Genomic DNA, 18,465 nt, shown 5'->3' on the forward strand with positions numbered 1-18,465 from the left:
CAGCTGACGTCGGGGCTCGCGCGGAGCTCTGAACGAGAGAGAGTCCGACCTGGACTGCTGCGCGCACCCCGCCTCTCGACTGTTCCACCTGCCGTTCCTCTGTGCGCTTCGGCGCTCTACTGACCACAATTCTTTATGCATTGTTCTGCAGATGGGTAACAACAAAGAACAACATGTGGTCTTCACGGGCTTAACTCCCCAACCTCGATACCCATCCCCCACGCCTAACCTCCCACCACGCGATAGGCCCGCGGCCACGTGGTCCCCACCCCCCACACCGCCCCCCCCCACTATGACCTACGTGCCACCATCAATGTCTCTGTTGCACCTGTACCACGCATTCTCGACTGCAGCAACAACAACCGCGAGCGCGACACAAGCGGCGATAATGGACAAGTGGGCGCCGCTCGCCCCCACCAAGCCGGGCTCCTCGTCGTCGTCGTCGGGCGCCGCGGCCGTCTTCGGCGGCTTTGGCGTGCTCAAGCCGTCCAAGGCCGGGCCGTCAACGTCGGCAGCGGCGCGTGCGCGCGCCGGGCTGGCTGGGCCGCGGATCGGCCGCTGGCCAGAGGACATTGTCACGCGCATTGTCGGCTTTCTGCCCGTCCACGCCATCCCGAATGTCGCGCGGGGGTCGCGCGCACTCGCGCGCGTCGTGCGCGACGAGGGGACGTGGAGGGCGCGATGTGCCGTTCTTGGCATCACCGACGTGGACAAGGAGCCAGCGCCGGCAGCCGCAGCAGCACCGCATGCGAGAAAACCAAGCAACGCGTCCCCGTCTACCGCGCCGAGAGCAAGCTTCACCAAGCCCCGGACAAGCTTGAGCAAGGCGCGGCCTAGCTTTTCGTCGCCTAAAATCGGCACGAGCGCGATCGACGACGACTTTGGCGACTTTGGAGAAGGCAACGACACGTTTGAGGACGTCGAGTTTGGCGACTTTGCGGCCGTGTCGCCGTCCAAGACGAGCAACATGCCCCAGCCGTTCAGCTTCTCGTCGCCTGCAAAAGGAGAAAAGAGCCTGCTCGACTTTGACGACGTGCCCCTCCCGTCTCGGCCAGCTGCGGGCGCCCGCACGACGGGCTTCTTCGCGCTCGCGCCGTCGGCCGGACCGGCTGCGCCCAGCACTGCCCCTGGGGCATGGTACAACACGTACAAGCGCAAGCATCTCGAGCTGGTGCCCCTGTGCCTCCACCTGCGGAGCTCGCCCAGCCCGAGCGCGACGCTGTCGCTCCTCTTCCCGCCCGATGCGAAGACTGCGCTCCCGCCGAGCTTGGAAGCGCAGGGGGAGCTGCTGCTCGTGCTGTTGAGGTTCCTCTCCGCCCGCCTGCAGCCCCTGCCAGACTGGGGGTTCCTCCGCCAGTCGCTCCTCGCCGCGGCGGACCGCTTCGACTCGACATGCCTGGTTGCATTCGAGACTGCCGACAGCCGAAAGGACGAGGCGGGTATGCACACTGCCGCCGAGGCCAGCTGGCGCGTGTGGGATGCTGGAGGAGGCGAGCGGAGCGAGTGGGAATGTGGCCGCGTGTGGATCGAGAAACGCGAGGTCTTCTACGACACGGCCAAGTGGGACGCATCGGAGAATATCATCAAGGTGCCCGATCCAACTGGGACTGCGCTCGTCAAGCAGCTCGACTTCACGCCCATGGACGCGTTCATGAGCCATGTGCTCGAGTCGTTCCGCATCGACGCCGAGACGGCAGTGCGCGTGTTCCCCGCCGGCGCGCGGGTCGTGCACTCGTTTGCCGAGCGGCTCGCGGACGAGGTTATTGGCGAGTACATTCAGACTCTGCTTGGCCAGACGCGCATCATGTCGCCAGACTTGTTTCTGCGCGCCACTGCCGCGTCATTCATCCAGGCGTGGAAGCTTGTCGACGTGTCAGCAGAGGTGCTCGGCGACAAGCAGACGGAAACGACACCCAAGATGATTGAAAACGTCGTCTACCACATGTTCGAAACGCACATGGACGAGTACCTCGACGAGGAGACGGAATGGGTCAAGACGGCGCTTGACGGCATCTGCAACGCGTGGGACGCCGAGCTTGGAACGACGACACGGACAAAGAAGACGCAGAACGGGTCGGCACAACCACAGTTCTTGACAGCGTCCAACCCGGACCAGGTCAAGCGCAACGTGCTCGCTGGGTTCCGCGATGTGCTCCTGTTGCCCGTGACCATTGTGCCCCGTGCCGTGACGTTCGGCGTAACGGCCATCGCAGCTGGTGGCACGCAGGCGGTGTCAGGCCTGTCGATGCTCAACCCGCAAAAGTGGGCGGCGTCGACATCGTCCACGACCGCAGAGAAGATCGGCACAAAGGGCAAGGTTGTGAACGGTGAAGCCATCTTCGATGTCTCCGTCCCCGGGCCAGATGACGACGAGAAGGCGGAAGACCGGGACGAGATTGACGAGCTGAGCGAGAAGACGGGCTCGGCACTCACCGTGCCACTGCCGGCGTCGACTGCCCCGTCGAACGGCGCGACGCCAGAACCCGGAGCAAAGGACGACTTTGACCGCCTCCAGCTGCTCGTGTCCCTCGATACCGCCCTCGAGCTCATCCACGGCGACCGCGAGAGCTTGAAGCGCACCGAGACGTTTGGCAAGTACCCCGCCAAAACGGGCACCAAGGTCCGCGAGGCGATTGAGGAGATCTTCATCCTGCTGTTAAAGGCCGTCGGAGACAGACATATCGCACCTGGCTTTAGGATGTGAGTGAGCTCAGTTGGGGACAGGGTGCTGACTCCGACTCTAGTGCCACACAACAAATGCTCACGTACAAGCCGGCCGACCACGCGCAGTCCAACTCTGTCGCGCCGCTGCTACAGTTCTTTGAGCTCGTGCATGTCGGTGACACAATCCAGAGCATGGTCCAGGTCTACTTTGACAAGGAGGTGGCGCAGTACGTCGACAAGACCGACTTCTTGAATCCTGTCATGCGGGAGAAGAAGCGGTTTGAGAGTGTCTTGGACGATGCTGTGGCTGCGGGCTTGAACGCCGGTATTGAGGTCCTCATGAACCAAGTGGGTGCCCAATCCGGAAACTCGCACACCCGCTAACGAAGTCCAGGTCGAACATATCATCGTCGTCAAGACTGGCCCGAGAGAATACTACCCCGAGCCAGGAGTACCCATGGAGCTCGGCCCCACCCTCGGCTGCAGAGAAGCCATCAAATCCCTCGAGATGCATTGCAACCTGCTCAAGGGCAGCACGACAAAGGAAGTCCTCGAAGTGTTCTACCAGGAGGTCGGTATCCGTCTGCAAGCCATCCTCCAGCGGCACCTCAAGCGCCAGATCATCTCCCTCGAGGGCGGGTTCCAGATTATCGCCGACCTGAACGCGTACCACGCCTTTGTGGCCTCGCTCAAGCAGCAGCGCATCACCGACGACTTTGCAAACCTCAAGATGCTGGGGCACGTGTATATCGTGTCGGACGCCAAGGACCTGGCGCAGATTGTGCGCGACGTCACTCGCTACGGCGGCACGTTTACCCCCGAGGACATCTACGAGTTTATCCAGAGACGCAGCGACTGGAAGAAGATTGAGAAGACTGTAGACAAAGTGAGTGCCGGGATGCGGGGTTCGGGCTGGACACGAGCGGGCGGGGTCGCCGGCGCCGGGTGCGGGGGCTGCCGATCCGATGTGTGCGCGACGTATACTGACTTGCCCAGGCCATGTACGCCTTGTCTGTGCGTGAAGACTGTGTCATCATGTAGAGGGATACCCAGCATGTGTGTTTTGCGTGTGTTTGTTATGCATAGGAGTGCGGGAGGCAAGCCATGATAAGGCTAGTAGTTTGTGATTGAATTGGGCGGGTCGTTGGCGGGCAAGTTTTAGTAGTACTTAGTTTACGGAATTGGCAGTCACAGTCACTGACTACGGCGGCGACGCGGCGACGGCGGCAACAGGTCTGCTAGCCGGGCATCACGAGCCGCGAACCAGCCAGCCAGCCAGCCGCTCACTGCAATAAATCACCCTTCCTCTACCTTCCCACAATCATCCAACACGACAAATGAACGCCGACGCCGACGCAGCGGCGCAGCACGCGGCCGAAGAGGCGAAAAAGGAGCGCGCAAAGCGTGGCTACCGCGCATGGTGAGTTGGCTCCTCGTCGGAGATGGGCCGCGAGAGAGACGGGTGGGAACCCTGCTCGGCTGTAGGCGGCATGGACGCTGACGGGGTCGTGTCCGCCTGCAACCATCTTGTGCCGACGCTGTTTGCTTGCCTGCGCCGCAACGCGTATCGCTATGCTCTGCTATGCTACTGGCATGACATGCCGCTAGCCTGCACTGCCGGAGTCGCAAGGCCAAGTGTGACCTGGTAAGTTTGTCGCTGGTTGTGTTTGTCATCGCGCTCACCTCTTTCTGCAGGGGGACATTGACGCGCCGTCCTCCCCGCCGTGCAGCCGGTGCCGGCGCGAATCGCGCGAGTGCGTGTTCGCGCCGTCCCGCCGAGGGGGCAACAACGCGAAGAAGCGGCGCGATGCCGAGGCCGCAGCTGGCAACGGCGGCGGCAGCAGCGGCGGAGGCGGAGGCGGCTCGCTCGGCCTGACGACTGGCGCGCCGCTGCCCCCGCCCCACCGCGCACCGCCATCAGCGTACCCGCCCAACGTGGACGTGCTCAACCCGTCCCCAAAGACAGAGGTGTACCTGTTCAACCACCCGAGCGTGAGCTCGACCGACATGAGCCCCGGGACGGACCCGAGCCCGATCGCGATGCTGTCCGACGCCGGGCGGGACAGCATCAGCGGGCACTCGATGCGGCACGAGCGCGAGCGCGAGCGGCCGCGCTCGCCCGACACGAAGCGCCGCCGACTGCATCTCGGCCCCAGCCTGCAGACGACGGACCCGAGCTCTATCGTCGTGGCGGACATGCAGAACGAGAGCGACGCGCTGCACATCCTCGCGCTGGCTAGCGCCGGCCGGCCGTCCTCGGAGGGAAGCAAGTCCCCCCGCCAGGCGGCCGCGCGCGCGCCCGTACGACGCAGGTTCGAGAGCCCGGCGAGGATTGAGGACTTTGCGTTGATCCGCCTCGGCATTGTCGACGAGGAGACGGTCACAAGGCTCACGAATGTCTTCTTCCGGTTCCACCACCACTTCTTTGTGAGTTGAGGGAGTCGTCGTTTGCCCAACTCACAACCCAGCCCATGGTCCCCGCTGCCATGATCCCCCGCACGCCCGAGCAGCTCGCCGAGCTGGCGGTATCCGAGCGCTACCTCGTCTCGGCGATGATCATCATCGCGAGCAGAAACGACCGCGCGCCGGGCATGCGGACGGTGCACGAGCGCGCGTGGGGGGTGATGCGCGGCTGGATCTCGGACATTGCGTGCCTCGGTGCGCCGCCGACGGTCGGGTTCGTCGAGGCGCTCTTGCTGCTCGCGGAGAACTTGCCCCGCGACCCGCCGTACCCTGGCTCTGGGGACCCAGTGCACGCGCAGGGCTTCGGCGAGGAGGTGCACGGCAGCGAGAACCGCCAGGCGTGGATGCTGATCGGGACGGCTATCCGCGCTGCGTACATGCTCGGCCTGGACAAGCTCGCGCTCAAGCTCCTCAACGAGACGGAACGCACGTTCGAGGTCGAGCGCGCACGCCTCGCATACACGTACTGCTACCTCTTTGACCGGCAGTGAGTGACAGCCGCGGCAATTTTAGCTGACCCACGCCAGCGTGTCCCTCCGCCTAGGCAAGGCATTCTGGTCGCGTGGGCCCAACCTCTGCTTCCAGGGCTTCAGCGCGTCGGCGCAGACTGGCCCCGCGGCCGCGCCGGGCAACTTTCCGTTCCTGCGCGAAATTGCTGGCTCCTCCCCAGCGGGCGAGTACCAGCAGGAGGACCTCGCGTCGCTCATCCAGACCTACCTCGAGCTCACGCAGCTCATGAGCAACGCCCACGACGTGCTGTACCCCAACCCTGCGCGCACGCGGTCGCTCGTCGTCTATGGCGAGTACTTCAAGTACATTGACGAGCTGGCGCGCAGCCTCGACGGCTTCAAGATCCTGTGGCGCGACAAGAAGTGGAAGCTCTTCCCGCTGACGGATGCCGTCTGGGCAATGTTCTACTACACCCAGCTGTACATCTGCGCGTTCAGCTTCCAGGCGCATGTGGAGCGCGCGTCGATTCGCGCGGAGGAAGAGTACAACAATGACACGACGCACGACGGACCTCGGCCTCCGCTGTCGCTGTTCCCCCGTGGGGCCGCTGCGTCCCCGGACGCACGGTACATCTTCCAGTCGATCGACGCGGCGCGGCAGCTGCTACATATCTGCGTCGACAGACTCCACCCCGGTGGAGCGCTGCCGTACCTCCCCAACCGCTTCCTCCTGTGGTTCACCTACGCGGCGATTGTGCTTCTCAAGGTGGGTAGCGACTTTAGGAGGAGGGCTGACCCGTCAGGCGCTCTACTCTGGTGCCATGCTCCGCGCAGACCACGCTCCGGCGCACAAGCTGATCGACCGGCTGTGCGAGTGCTTCGCGGAAGCCTCGCTCGACAAGGACCACCCGGCGGTGCGCTACGGCCTGCAGCTCCAGTCTCTGCGGCGCAAGCTCGCGGGCATGTCCAACTCGGCACACTCGCCTACCGGGGGCAACACGGTGCCTCTCCCGCAGTCAGTCAAGACGCCGGTCGAGAAGACCCCCGGCGTCGACACGTCAGTGCCGTGGATCGGCGACCCGCCGCCTTCCGACTCGTCATGGTTCCCCTCTGCGCCGGCCGCCTCGGCGCCCATCTCGTTCCCGTACTCGACGCCAGTGCCGGGCACGGCGCCAGCGGCGTATGTCGCCCCACCGCATCAGCAGCCGCTGTCCGAGGTCGTCAACCTGCACCCGCGCGACGTGACCGTCGACAACAACCTTGGCTTTGCCACACTGGACGACTGGTTCGGCATGGCGGGCAACGGCGGCCAGAGTGAGAACCCCTTCGAGGCCCTCGATCTCGCCGATTTCTGGATGAAGGTGGGGCCTGGCGAGGCCCAGGGCGGGTTCCCGTTCCGCTAGTAGCCATGCTCGTGTATCGTAATGGTCGTGGTCGTTGTATCTATCTTTGTTTGGAAATGCAGCTGGTTCTTGTTGGCTGGGTACGCAACTAGTCTGTCCGGCAGTGTTAAATGCATACGCCCGTCCGCCCAGCGCCACCTTCGTCATTCAAGGTTTGGTTGGGCGGCGCGTTTCATCAACGACGAGTGACGCGCGCCGCAGCAGCATCGCAACTTGGCATTCCACTTGTTCTTCCTCCATCACACACTCCTTTCCCTCTTGGCCACAACGGCCTGATGCGCAACACTCTCTAATAATCAGCCACCATGTCCAAGTCCAAGCTGCGCGGCAACGCGCTCCTGTACTCGACCTCCGTGTTCCTCTCGATCGGGGTATGGTTGTTTGGGTGAGCTGATAGACACGCAGCAGCAGCTAACAGCAGATATGACCAGGGGTACGTGCGGTGCGGCGCTCAACCGCGATACTAACCCCGCGACTACAGCGTCATGTCTGGTGAGTTACTTGCCCTTGTTCGTCGCGCTGACGCCAGGCGTAATCACCGGGCCGTATTTCAAGTGAGCTTTGCGTGTGGGAGGAAGCTGACGCCAGGTCGTATTGTATGTCTGACGATGTCGCACGCTCACGCCAGTCAACCAGCCGACGGCGACACAGATCGGAAAGTGGGTAGCTATGGGTGCGTCGAGTCAGCTGACCCTCCAGCATGGTCGCCATCCTCGAGATCGGCGCGTTCAGTGAGCTAGCCTAGCGCGGTGAAGCAAGCTCACGCAAGTCACCTCCCTCCTTGCCGCGCGCCTCGCCGACACGTATGGCCGGCGCTGGACGATGCGTCTCGGCGCCGTGCTCTTCTCCGCTGGCGGCTGCGTGCAGACGGCTACTAACGGGTACTTGATGATGGTTGTCGGGCGGTTCATTTCCGGCTGCGGCGTGGGCATGTTGAGGTGGGCGCGGCGCGGGCTGTGTCGGGCGTCGCTGACGCGGCGCAGCATGATCGTGCCGATTTACCAGGCCGAGAGTGGGTCTGCTGATGTGTGCGGGAGTAGCTGACTCGCAGTCTCGCCCGCCGACCACCGCGGCTTCCTCGGCGCGCTCGAGTTCACGGGCAACATTGTTGGCTATGCGTCGTCTGTGGTGGGTTTGTTGGCTTTGCTATCGCCTCGCTCACCCGCCAGTGGATCGACTACGCGTGCAGCTACATCCAGTCCAACTGGTCGTGGCGCCTCCCGCTCTCGATCCAGGTGTGGGGCGGGCTCATCCTCGCGGTCGGGAGCTTTGTGTGCCCCGAGTCGCCTCGGTAAGCCTCCATGTTTTGCAAGCAGCTCACACAAGCTACCTCATCGACACGGACCGCGACGCCGAGGGCCTGGCTGTCATCTCTGACTTTGCGGGCACGGGCGAGGACGACCCCAAAGTCCTGGAAGAGTACAATGAGATCCGGGACGGCGTGCTCGCGGATGTGGGTTGCTCGTGGCAGCGTGGAGCTGACCCTAGCGTGCGGTCGGAGACAGGTCGTACAAGGCTTTGTGGACGCGATACCGTGGACGCGTGCTCATCGCTATGAGTAGTCAGCTGTTTGCGCAGCTGAATGGGATCAACGGTGAGTGGGGTTGGCCTTGGTGCGGTGACGTCTAACCCTCCGTCAGTCATCTCGTACTATGCTCGTGAGTGCTGCTACCACTTGTATATCCACTTTAGCTGACTCCCGCAGCATTGGTACGCTGAGCGCGGCCCCACCTGTCCTGAACTAACCACCCGTGCTCCACAGGTCTTCGAACGTAGGTGTTGGGTCTCGTCCAGCCGATCACCTATGTTGACACCCCACAGAAGCCGGTTGGATCGGCCGCGACGCCATCCTCATGACGGGCATCAATGCCATCTTCTACATCGCCGCGTCCATCCCTCCCTGGTGGCTCACTGACGCCGTCGGCCGCCGGCCTATCCTCCTAACTGGAGCCATCTCCATGGCTGTGGCGTTGACAGCCACCGGGTGGTTCATCTACGTCGACCAGTCGTACACCCCCAACGCCGGTGAGTGCCGCTGTGAGATTCGCCTTGAGCACCAGCTGACCCTCCCAGTCGTCGTCTGGGTCATCATCTACAACGCGGCATTTGGCATGTCCTGGGGCCCAATCCCGTGGCTCTACCCGCCCGAGATCATGCCACTGCCTTTCCGGGCCAAGGGTGTTTCCCTATCAACCGCGACGGTGAGCCTAGCTGCGTCGGGCAAAGCTGACTTTGTTCAGAACTGGATTGCAAACTACTGGGTCGGGGTCACGACCCCGCTGTTCCAGCAGCTTATCGGGTGGCGCCTGTACATCATGCACGCGTTCTTTTGCGTCGTGTCGTTTATCCTAGGTGAGTGGGCTATCGCAGAGCTATGACCGCCGGCGGCGCTGATTCTTCTAGTCTACTTCCTCTACCCCGAGACGCGCGGTGTGCCGCTAGAGGAAATGGACAGGTTGTTTGGCGACGGTGGGTTATACGCGTCGGTTATAGCTGACAACAGAATCAACGCCATATGGCGATGACGACGACGACCAATCGGATATCGATGCGTCTGAAAGCTCGTCCCTCGTGAGCGGCAGCCGCCAGGGCTCTCGACGAGGCAGCGGCACCTCGCCTGCACCATTTTCGCGCACGCCGGCGAGGGCGGAAAACTCGCTGGTTGGGCGCGTGACCGATGCCATGTTCCGGAGCGGCAGCGGACGCGACGGTGGCAGGGGCCGATACAAGGCCATTGACCCCGAGGAACAATAGGAACTCGCGAGTGAGTGCATGTGGTGCGACAGTGCTGCCAGAACCGATAGGAGATGCTAATATGGCCGCAGGGCTTGATACTGGCGTGCGCGGGCGCAGCAGCGATGATGCTTCAGCCGAAGGGCACGTGGACGACGACGAATCACGGCCGTTGACCGGGGGATACGTCGCGGGTGTCGGGCCTCGTGAGTAGTAGCCGCAGCAGGCAACTGTAGCATAGAACTCTATACATGCATGTTTGGCGTCACTGTCGTCACCGGCGGCGTGCCGGAGCTGCTGCTAACGGCATTATCGGGATTGTATCCGCCGACGTGCGTCGAGGAGCAGCCGTCGCGGCAGTTGTAGCAGAGTGTGATTGGGTCGAGTGGGTGGTCCGGCAAGGCGGGTAACAAGGAGGGGGGATGTCTGATCGGATGTCGTGCTATCTGCAGCGAATCAGCGGCCGGCAAGAGGGTGTTTGTGCTCTTCCGCCCGCAATCCCCCGCAAGGCGTCAATTGCAGTAGGCCGGAAAGCATCGGATGCGACGGCGACGCCGCTAGCGCCTCGGCGTCGGTGATGGATGGATGCGAGTGGTGCTCAGAATAGGCCGTGGTCGAGCGGGGCCGGGACAGGCAGGAGCGACAACACGCTGCGGTGGCGCTGGCGCGCCTGCCTGCCTGGCGATAGCGTTATCGCGCGGGGTGCGGGGGCCGGGGTGATACATGTGTGGTGTGGTGCGAGGCGGGCGGGCGTAGCGAGGGCAAGAGATGGAGCGAGCAAGCATGCAGTGTTGCTTGGGCTTCTGATGTACCCAGGACGAGGAGAGGTGGGGAGCTGCAGGCGGCCCGTGGGCGTGGCTGCGGCTGCGGCTGTGGCTCTTGGTGGGTGGTGGCTGCTCCAGGCCACCCGACAACAGACAACCCCCTCCCGGCACGCATCCCATGCCCCGTCGCCCGCCGCCCCCCCGCTCTCCGCATTCTCGGCGTCGGCGCGGCGCAGACAACACGCTACGGCGCCGCGAGCATACGCGCGCATGGCACTACGGGATGTGGTGTCGGCGCGGTTTATCTGCAGCCAATCAGCGGGCGCCGAGCTGCGTCCAGCCAGGCGTGGCACCTGGCCTGGGCGATAAGGAGCACCCCCGACCACGCGACATGTCCTATGTCCTATCCTGCCTGATCCTCCTTGGTATCCTCGCCTACGCCATCGCATTACAGTAGCTCGCATCGCCGACGCCGCGCGGCCGCTTAATACAGCGCACGCACGCGCGAGGCAGCGCCAACTGCCACCTACTGTACTTCACCACACACAATGGCGCCGGTCCCCATCGCGCCCAAGCCGCCCAGCCCGGAGAGCAGCAGCGCGAGCTCGCGCGTGCTTGCGTCCGCGCCCGTCGTGGAGAGGAAGAAGCGCGGGAGGAAGCGGTACTCTTGTGCCGAGTGTCGCCGGTGGGTGGCCCATGCCCTCTTTGATCCTCAACTCGACGCTGACGACAACCCCAGGCTCAAGCTGAAATGCTCTAAAGTGTGGCCTTGCACCATGTGCGAGCGGCGCGGCTGCGCGTCCATCTGTCCCGAGGGCGTGCTTGAGCGCGAGCGGCCCAGACCAAAGCAGCAGGAGGATCTGAGTAAAGAGCAGATGGCGCACCGGATAGCCGTGCTCGAGGCGGCGCTGTCGTCTAGCGCATCATCGCGTCACGCGCACGCCGCGCCCATCCGGCCGCCGGCGTCGCCGCGCGTCTCGCCGACCATTCGGCGCATATCCCCGCTGCCCAAAGCCGAGATCATCGCGCCCCCGGGCACGTTGAGCGGCGCGGGAGGCGAGACGCGCTACGTCGGCAGTCTGGCAGGCAGCGCGTACCTCCGCGAGCGGGACGCCGTGCTCCCGCAGCTGCCGACGCTGGCCACTTCCTTTGACGGGCGGCAGTTCGCCGCGCCCCGCCGCCTGAGCCCCGAAGCGGCCAGCATGATGCGCAGCGAGAGCGGCGCCGCGCGCGCCAAGGCTTTCCTTCCCTCCTGGGAGGAGGCGGGGCACATGCTCCAGAGCTACTGGGACCACGTTAACTGGATGTGCGTGGCATGTGATGTGGGGGGTTGATGGAGCTGACCAAGGCAGACACCAGACGATCCCGAGGGCGACGCTGGATGCGTACTTGGCCAGCGCTTATGACCCCGACGCGGCGACGGCGCCACATGCGCTGGCGTGTGTGTTCCTCGCCATGGCGTTGGGGGTTCTATTCGACATTGCGCGCGCGCCATGTAAGCTTCCTTCCCGACGCTTTGTGCAAGCTCGCGCTGACGCGCTCGCTCCCCAGTCCACCCGCGCGGCCGCGAGCTCTTCCTCATAGCCCAGGACATCCTCCACCGGTCCCCCTCGAAGCCCAGCGTCGCGCTAGTCCAGGCCCAAGTCCTACTGGGGACGTACATCCTCAACGACAACGACGCAGACGGCGCAGAGCGCTACTGGACTATCCTCGGCAGCGCTATCAAGAGCGCGCAGAGCGTCGGCCTGCACCGCGACGGCGCGGCGTTCGGCCTCTCCCCCGCCGAGGTCGACGAGCGCCGCGTGCTCTTCTGGGAACTGATGGAGTACGACCGTACCCAGGCGCTCAGCTTCGGCAGGCCGTGCGGCCTGAGCAACCGCCATGCGGACACTAGGTTCCTCGAGCGCAGTGATAGCCTGCCCGACGAGTCGGGGTATCATGCCGCCAAGCACCGCCTCGTGCGCATGCTCGAGGCGGTCATCGACGTGCAGGTCCAGCCGACGCCCGTGTCGTATGCGACGGTTGTCGAGCTTGACGGGCAGCTACAGGAGTGTAAGTGGCACACAGCTCCAGCCGGTAGCATGCTGCTGACGCCCCCGCCAGTCCGCCGAACCCTCCCCGAATCACTCATGTCCAATGTCGCGATCCAGGACCTGCCCCTCGACACCGACCAACACCCGCACCTCGTCCTGCAGCGCCTCGGCATCCGCCTGCTCATCGCCGAGACGCGGCTGCACCTGAACCGCGCGGCGTTCGTGCAGGCGCTCAAGACGAACCCGCTCGCGCCGTCCCAGAGCCCCTTCTCCGGCTCCTTCGTGGCGCTGTACGAGAGCGCGCAGGAGATCGTGCAGGTCGTGAAACAGCTTGTACTTTACTCTCCTGCGCTCGCCGAGCGGTGGTGGTTCTTCTGGTTCCATGTCTTCTCTGCCGCGGTGTGCCTCGCGGCCATCGCGATCGAGGCGCCGACGTGCGGGTTCGCGACGCCTGCTTTTTCAGGGCTGTCGATCGTGTGTGATCTGTCTGCTGCGGCGCGGGACGGGTGTCGCGTCAAGGAGGGCCTGGGGACGTTGTTGGGGTTGAGGCGGCGTGCGCGGGACAGGTTGGAGCACGTCCAGCGCGCGCAGAGTATCCGCCACAGCCGTCCCGGCAGCGCGAGCAGCGACGAGAAGGCGCGCTCCGACGACGAGGTGCTTGATCGTCTGCTGTTCCCCGCTGAACGCGCCAAGCCCTCCGTCGAGGAGAGCAAGGCGGCCAACAATAAGGTCGACGACGCGATTCCCGGAGGTAACCACTTGCCCCTGTGGCCCGACACCGCGTCGGTCCTCACCGCCAAGGGCTCCGACTTGCACCTGCCACCCATCCTGGGGCAGTTTGAACCCGCCCCCCAGTGGGCATAGCCCACTTTGTATGAGTTGTACGTTTGTTGTACGTAGTATGTCGTCGCATGGATACTGCAGTGGTCACCATGTCTGTGCAGCAGCAGCTGATAAAAGCCGCAACGTAATCTCATGCCCCGTCACAATCTATCACCCATCATCACCATCACCTTTACCTTCATTATCAAAACAACCATGTCCTCGTGGTCCCGTGCGTGCCACAGTGCGCGAAATGTTGCGTATCAGGATATCCGTTTTCGTCTTGGTATAAGGGTGCCGTCGCACTAGCCTAGCACGCGCACGACGAAGCCGAGGGGATCTCCTCGGCGGGCGCGGAGACGTCGATCTCTGAGGGGGTGTTAGCGTGTGGTGCCAACGTGTTTGTGGAGATGGATCGATGTGACGAGGGCTTGAGCATCTCGCTTATGCCAGTGTGCCCGGTAACGCCCCTCATCCGCGTTTCGTCTGCGAGCTGTTTCGTCGCCAGCGCGCGCTCCACATCGCGCCAGTTCTGCCTGCCGCCTCTCGCCCCGCATCATGCCTGGGTTCCCATTCCCCGCTCGCGCCGACTCCCACTCACTCTGATTTGCGGCCGCAGCCCCAGCGTCCGCATTGCCACCAGGCAGCGCCAGCGCAATCTTCTTGAACAGCGCCTTGACGTTGTGCCCGGCCTTTGCGCTCGTCTCAATGCTCATCACGCCGAGCTCCTTGGCCCGCTTGTCGAGGTCCTCGGGAGTCACCTGGCGCTTGTCGTTCAGGTCGGTCTTGTTGCCGACGAGCACGATGATGACGTCGTCGCCGCGCTCGTTGCGCACGTCGTCGACCCACTTGGTCGTGTTGAGGAAGGATGCGCGGCCTGGTCGTGTCAGAACCGAGCCAGGAGGTTCGACCCACTCGTAATGTCATAGACAATCACCGCGACTGATGAATCTCGGATGTACGACGGGATGAGGGAACGGAAGCGTTCCTGCGTGTGAGTCAGTGGGCAGTCCGCGCGCACATGGGCTAGGCTCACTTGTCTGCAGTCGGCAAGGTCAGACGTGGTTAGCTCTCGTGTCCAAGCCCGCCCGCCGCACAGACGCCCTCACCCAGCTGCAAATGTCAGCTCGGCCTCGCTAGCTCCACGACACGACGACGCACCAGTGTCCCAGAGTTGCAACCGCACCGTCCGGTCCTCGAGGTACATTGTTTTGGACAGGAAGTCGATGCCTACGATCAGCTGTTGCGTATTGCAGCATACCCACCAATCGTCGCCTGGTACGTGTTGTCAAACGTGTCGTACATCTGGGCCGTGTCAGCACGCGTCAAGGCGTCGGCGCGCTAGGGAGGGCACAAGCCCCCGATCAACGCCAGAACACGTACAAAGCGCGTGATGAGCGACGTCTTGCCCACGCTCTGCTCGCCGAGGAAGACGAGCTTGAACTTCTTGAGCAGCGACGACGAGGTCGAGCCGCCCGGCGCCGCGGCGTCTGGTGTAGGTGCGGACATGGGTGTTGGGCGGTGGGGGTAGGGGTGGATGGGTCCGGTCGGGTCTGGCGCAAGTAGCCGTTCGGTTCGGTACGCTCAATCCTGAGCGCGTCGAGAGATGAGAAGTAATAGGTCGATGTGAGAAAGAGTTGTCGTCGTCGACGTAGAGTACACGATCACACGCTCGAAGTCGATGCTGCACTCGACGTCGACGAAACACGCGGCACCCAGCACCGCAGCCAAGGGGGGGGGGTCATCGCATCCAACGGGTTGGGCGGCGACGGGAGCATTTCCACGTGGGATTTTGGGTCCGCGACGCGTTGGCCAGTGTGCAGGGTGGCACGGTGGCGCGTGTGTGGGGGGTGTGGGTGTGGGTGTGGCCCACGAAGTGCTTGCCATGTGTTACTTGTGCCAGCTCCCCGGCCAGAAAGCATGCATGCGTCCAGCGTACTAAATCTTCACTCCCCACCCCATTGACCCGCCAAGCAAGAGCGTTCCCCGCGCACCGAATCGCCGAGTGGAGGTTCGCCAGCGGGCCTCCACCAGGCCGACGGCGCCGAATAGGTCACGTGCGCCAAGAGCAACTAGTTAACTAGAGTGGAGGTGGTCTAGTGGCACTTCGGTATGTCTTCCCACACCTCCCGCCAAGTGAGGCGAAGCATACCGTTGCTATAGGACTATACGACGGCTAGGGCAGTGGAGGGCCGTCGGCGATGCGTCTCGGACGTGGTGGAGGGGGGCGGGGGCGATAGGCATATAAGCGGGTATGTCGGCGCCGACCAGTCCAACTCAACCACTGCAACTCGACACCAGCACAACCCAACAGACCCACCCACACAATGGTCCACAACGGCAACTACACCACCACGCGCACCACCTTTCCGTCGCACGGCGAGACGTGCGCCGGCATTCTCTGCACGCCCAACGGCAAGGCCCCTTTCCCCGCCGTGGTCCTCCTGGGCCCCTACTCGTTCCAGAAGGAGCAAGCACCGCTGCACTATGCCTGCCGGCTCGCGGACGAGGGTTATGTCGCACTTGCGTTTGACCCGCGCACCGTCGGCGAGAGTACCGGCACCCCGCGTCGCCTCGAGAACCCCAAGATGAAGAATGAGGTGGGTGTGGCCAAACTCTCTGACAAGGCACACTGACACCCGCCACAGGACGCCGTGTCGGCCATCACGTACCTCGAGTCCCTTCCCCAGGTGGACGCCAAGCGGATCTACGCCGCCGGCATCTGCCAAGGTGGACCCGAGCTCCTCGACGTGGCCTCATACGACAAGCGTATTCGCGCCGTCGCCAGCGTCACGGGCTACTTCCGAGACCGCGAGACGGACCTGTTCATGATCGCGGCCGGCGTGACCTTGAACCCGTTCGACGAGGCAACTGCGCCAACGGAGCAGGAGCGCGAGAAGCTTCTCTCTGACCGGCTCGCGCGCGCCCAGGCCGCCAAGGACAAGTACGAGTCCACCGGCGAGGTGGTCTACGCGCCCTTGGTCGCGCCCGAGCTCGGCGACCGCGTCAAGGGCTCCGACGCCGGACTGCCCGGCCCGCTCGTGTGGTCCTGGTACGGCCCGTGGACGCTCAAGGGCTGGGAGAACAAGTACGCCATCATGTCGGACCTGGACCACTTCGACTACTCCACCGTCGAGGGCGTGAGCAAGCTCAACACCCCCGCACTCATCATCCACGGCGACATGTGCATGAACTCTGCTGCGGCGAAGCGCCACTTCGACTCCATCCCGACCAAGGACAAGAAGCTCGTGTGGGATAATGACGTCAACCACTTCCAGTACTACGACTCGCCGGATATCGTCGACCGCACCGCGGGCAAGATTGCCGAGTGGTTCAACGCGCACTAAACGGGTTGAGTTACAGCGAACAGAGTATGTACCAGAATGAATCAAATGGCCACAGTTTGCATACGCAATGTCAGCCTACTTCCCCACAAGCTTCATCATCGGCGCGTGATAACGCTCCCCCTTGAGCTCCTGCCCCGCAATAGCAGCATTAATCTCCGCCACCTCCTCAGTCGTCAAGTCGACATCCCGGCTCCCAAAGTTCTCGTCGAGCCGACCGGCGTTGCGCGTGCCCGGGATAGGGATGGCGCCCTGCGCGACGACCCACGCCAGACTCAACTGGCCGGGCGTGCAGCCCTTCTTCGCCGCGATCGCCTCGATGGCGTGCACGAGCTTGACGTTGTGCGGGTAGTTTTCCTCCGAGAAGCGCGGAAGCGCGTGCCGCATGTCACCTTGGCCTGTGAAGTCGGAGGCTTGGGTGAACCTAGGCGAGGAGCGAGCGTCAGCGAGCGAGCCTGCGGTGTGGGGAGGAGAAGGACGACGCCACTCACTTGCCCGTCAAGACACCGCGACCAAGCGGCGAGAACGCGACGACCGCCACGCCGAGCTCCTTGGCCGTCGCGATGAGGCCGTTACGCTCGTGGCCCGTCTCCCAGGGAGAGTACTCGATCTGCACGGCGTCGATGTGTGCGACTGGGCAGTGTGTCAGTCATCGTCCCCACCCCTACCCACGCCCACTCACTCGCGTCCGCCTTGCGCAGCGTAGCAGCACTACACTCGCTCAGGCCGATAAACCGCGTCTTGCCCTCGGCCCTCAGGCGCGCCAGGGCGGGGATGCTCTCCTCCAAGGGCGTGTTCTCGTCGATCCGGTGGAGGTAGTACAGGTCGGGGTATGACCCGAGCCGGGAGCGAGTGCCCTCGATGTACTCGGCGATGTGGGCGGGCTTGTTCGTCACGGTGGAGTACCCGCCGCCATTCATGCAGTCGAAGCCGCACTTGCTCGCGACGAACACCTTCTCGCGGGCGCCGGGGTTCTCAGCAAAGAAGCGCCCGAGCAGGCTCTCGTTGTGGCCCGAGCCGTACACCACCGCGCTGTCCCAGAACGTGCAGCCAATGTCCACTGCGTGCTTGAGCACCTTGAGGCTCTCGTCGTCGTTGGCCGGCCCGAAGGCCGCAGACATGCCCATTGCGCCGAAGCCCGGCACGGGGACCTCGATGTTGGCGAACTTTGCAAACTTGACCATTGTTGTGCTGGGTGGGTGCTCGTCGGTGGGGATGCAGTGAAGTAGGTAGATGCGTGTGGGCGTCGAGACTGCGTCGCGTCGTCTCGTCTTATACGCGTTCGGGATGCCTACCTCCACTCGTGCGCGCCTCCACTTGAGATGCCACCTCCACTCGATCTAACGCGACAGCGGCTTTGTGTGCCGCGGCAAGACGGCTTAACGCAGAGGATATCCTGGATTAGCCAGGAGTCGGAGGAACCCGTTAGGACTTGTATGGGTTGTTTAGCTCTCGCATGCGGACAGCAGTGCTTGCATTTGCGCTGTTGCGGCCCACCCAGTGACCCCCAAGCTGACCGTGCGATTAGGACCGAACCGCCGACACCCACCGCGGCGGACTGCCTACAACCGGCCCCCCGGCCATCTCCCCTCCCCCACCCCACCCCAACACGCACCCTATGCATACTATAAACCTCTTAACAAACAACTTCTTCTCGTGATGGTCGTAAATGCGCTCAAGCGCTCAATGTATCTACACTCGTGAGTGGTGGGTAATGGCTAGCGGATATCCGTGGACAGGAGACTCGGTATCGCGGCATGACGCCAGCTTGCCGCTCAGCGGCGGGCATG

The 18,465-nt window shown here is 63.6% G+C and overlaps 7 protein-coding genes across 7 annotated transcripts; 5 read left to right on the forward strand and 2 right to left on the reverse strand.

The window, feature by feature from the left end:
• The first annotated feature begins 475 nt into the window (after positions 1–475).
• RCY1 (Recyclin-1) lies at positions 476–3,762 on the forward strand. Its single transcript, XM_062771947.1, has 4 exons — positions 476–2,700; positions 2,745–3,012; positions 3,059–3,550; positions 3,661–3,762. The coding sequence occupies exons 1-4, from the start codon at positions 968–970 to the stop codon at positions 3,703–3,705; spliced, it is 2,538 nt and encodes an 845-aa protein (XP_062627931.1). The 5' UTR covers positions 476–967; the 3' UTR covers positions 3,706–3,762.
• An 89-nt stretch (positions 3,763–3,851) lies between these two features.
• Positions 3,852–7,048, forward strand: ARO80_1 (Transcriptional activator ARO80). Its single transcript, XM_062771948.1, has 6 exons — positions 3,852–4,084; positions 4,273–4,309; positions 4,360–5,091; positions 5,133–5,614; positions 5,655–6,342; positions 6,380–7,048. Exons 1-6 carry the CDS (start codon positions 4,002–4,004, stop codon positions 6,977–6,979), a joined length of 2,622 nt encoding a protein of 873 aa, XP_062627932.1. The 5' UTR covers positions 3,852–4,001; the 3' UTR covers positions 6,980–7,048.
• Positions 7,049–7,284: 236 nt separating this feature from the next.
• On the forward strand, positions 7,285–9,976 carry mfs1_1 (MFS glucose transporter mfs1; the record flags this gene model as incomplete). Its single annotated transcript, XM_062771949.1, has 17 exons — positions 7,285–7,364; positions 7,461–7,471; positions 7,608–7,638; positions 7,679–7,710; positions 7,749–7,917; positions 7,963–7,991; positions 8,031–8,107; positions 8,149–8,270; positions 8,306–8,432; positions 8,468–8,573; positions 8,620–8,637; positions 8,801–9,004; positions 9,053–9,180; positions 9,220–9,331; positions 9,383–9,448; positions 9,483–9,743; positions 9,805–9,976. 16 exons carry the CDS (start codon positions 7,285–7,287, stop codon positions 9,731–9,733), a joined length of 1,563 nt encoding a protein of 520 aa, XP_062627933.1. The 3' UTR covers positions 9,734–9,743; positions 9,805–9,976.
• Positions 9,977–10,917: 941 nt separating this feature from the next.
• Positions 10,918–13,373, forward strand: SPAC1F7.11c_2 (putative transcriptional regulatory protein; the record flags this gene model as incomplete). Its single annotated transcript, XM_062771950.1, has 5 exons — positions 10,918–11,161; positions 11,216–11,782; positions 11,829–11,971; positions 12,028–12,528; positions 12,580–13,373. The coding sequence occupies exons 1-5, from the start codon at positions 11,025–11,027 to the stop codon at positions 13,371–13,373; spliced, it is 2,142 nt and encodes a 713-aa protein (XP_062627934.1). The 5' UTR covers positions 10,918–11,024.
• Positions 13,374–13,641: 268 nt separating this feature from the next.
• On the reverse strand, positions 13,642–14,840 carry ryh1 (GTP-binding protein ryh1; the record flags this gene model as incomplete). The annotated part of the gene is made up of 8 exons (XM_062771951.1): positions 13,642–13,700; positions 13,933–14,208; positions 14,247–14,319; positions 14,368–14,371; positions 14,441–14,444; positions 14,493–14,561; positions 14,597–14,636; positions 14,715–14,840. The coding sequence occupies 8 exons, from the start codon at positions 14,838–14,840 to the stop codon at positions 13,642–13,644; spliced, it is 651 nt and encodes a 216-aa protein (XP_062627935.1).
• Positions 14,841–15,658: 818 nt separating this feature from the next.
• Positions 15,659–16,678, forward strand: PA2218 (putative protein; the record flags this gene model as incomplete). Its single annotated transcript, XM_062771952.1, has 2 exons — positions 15,659–15,931; positions 15,980–16,678. 2 exons carry the CDS (start codon positions 15,659–15,661, stop codon positions 16,676–16,678), a joined length of 972 nt encoding a protein of 323 aa, XP_062627936.1.
• A 75-nt stretch (positions 16,679–16,753) lies between these two features.
• yakc_1 (Aldo-keto reductase yakc [NADP(+)]) lies at positions 16,754–17,859 on the reverse strand (the record flags this gene model as incomplete). The annotated part of the gene is made up of 3 exons (XM_062771953.1): positions 16,754–17,099; positions 17,167–17,308; positions 17,358–17,859. 3 exons carry the CDS (start codon positions 17,857–17,859, stop codon positions 16,754–16,756), a joined length of 990 nt encoding a protein of 329 aa, XP_062627937.1.
• Positions 17,860–18,465: the final 606 nt, after the last annotated feature.

The sequence above is a fragment of the Vanrija pseudolonga genome, chromosome 4 (genome assembly GCF_020906515.1).
Source record: "Vanrija pseudolonga chromosome 4, complete sequence".
Lineage (NCBI taxonomy): Eukaryota > Fungi > Basidiomycota > Tremellomycetes > Trichosporonales > Trichosporonaceae > Vanrija > Vanrija pseudolonga.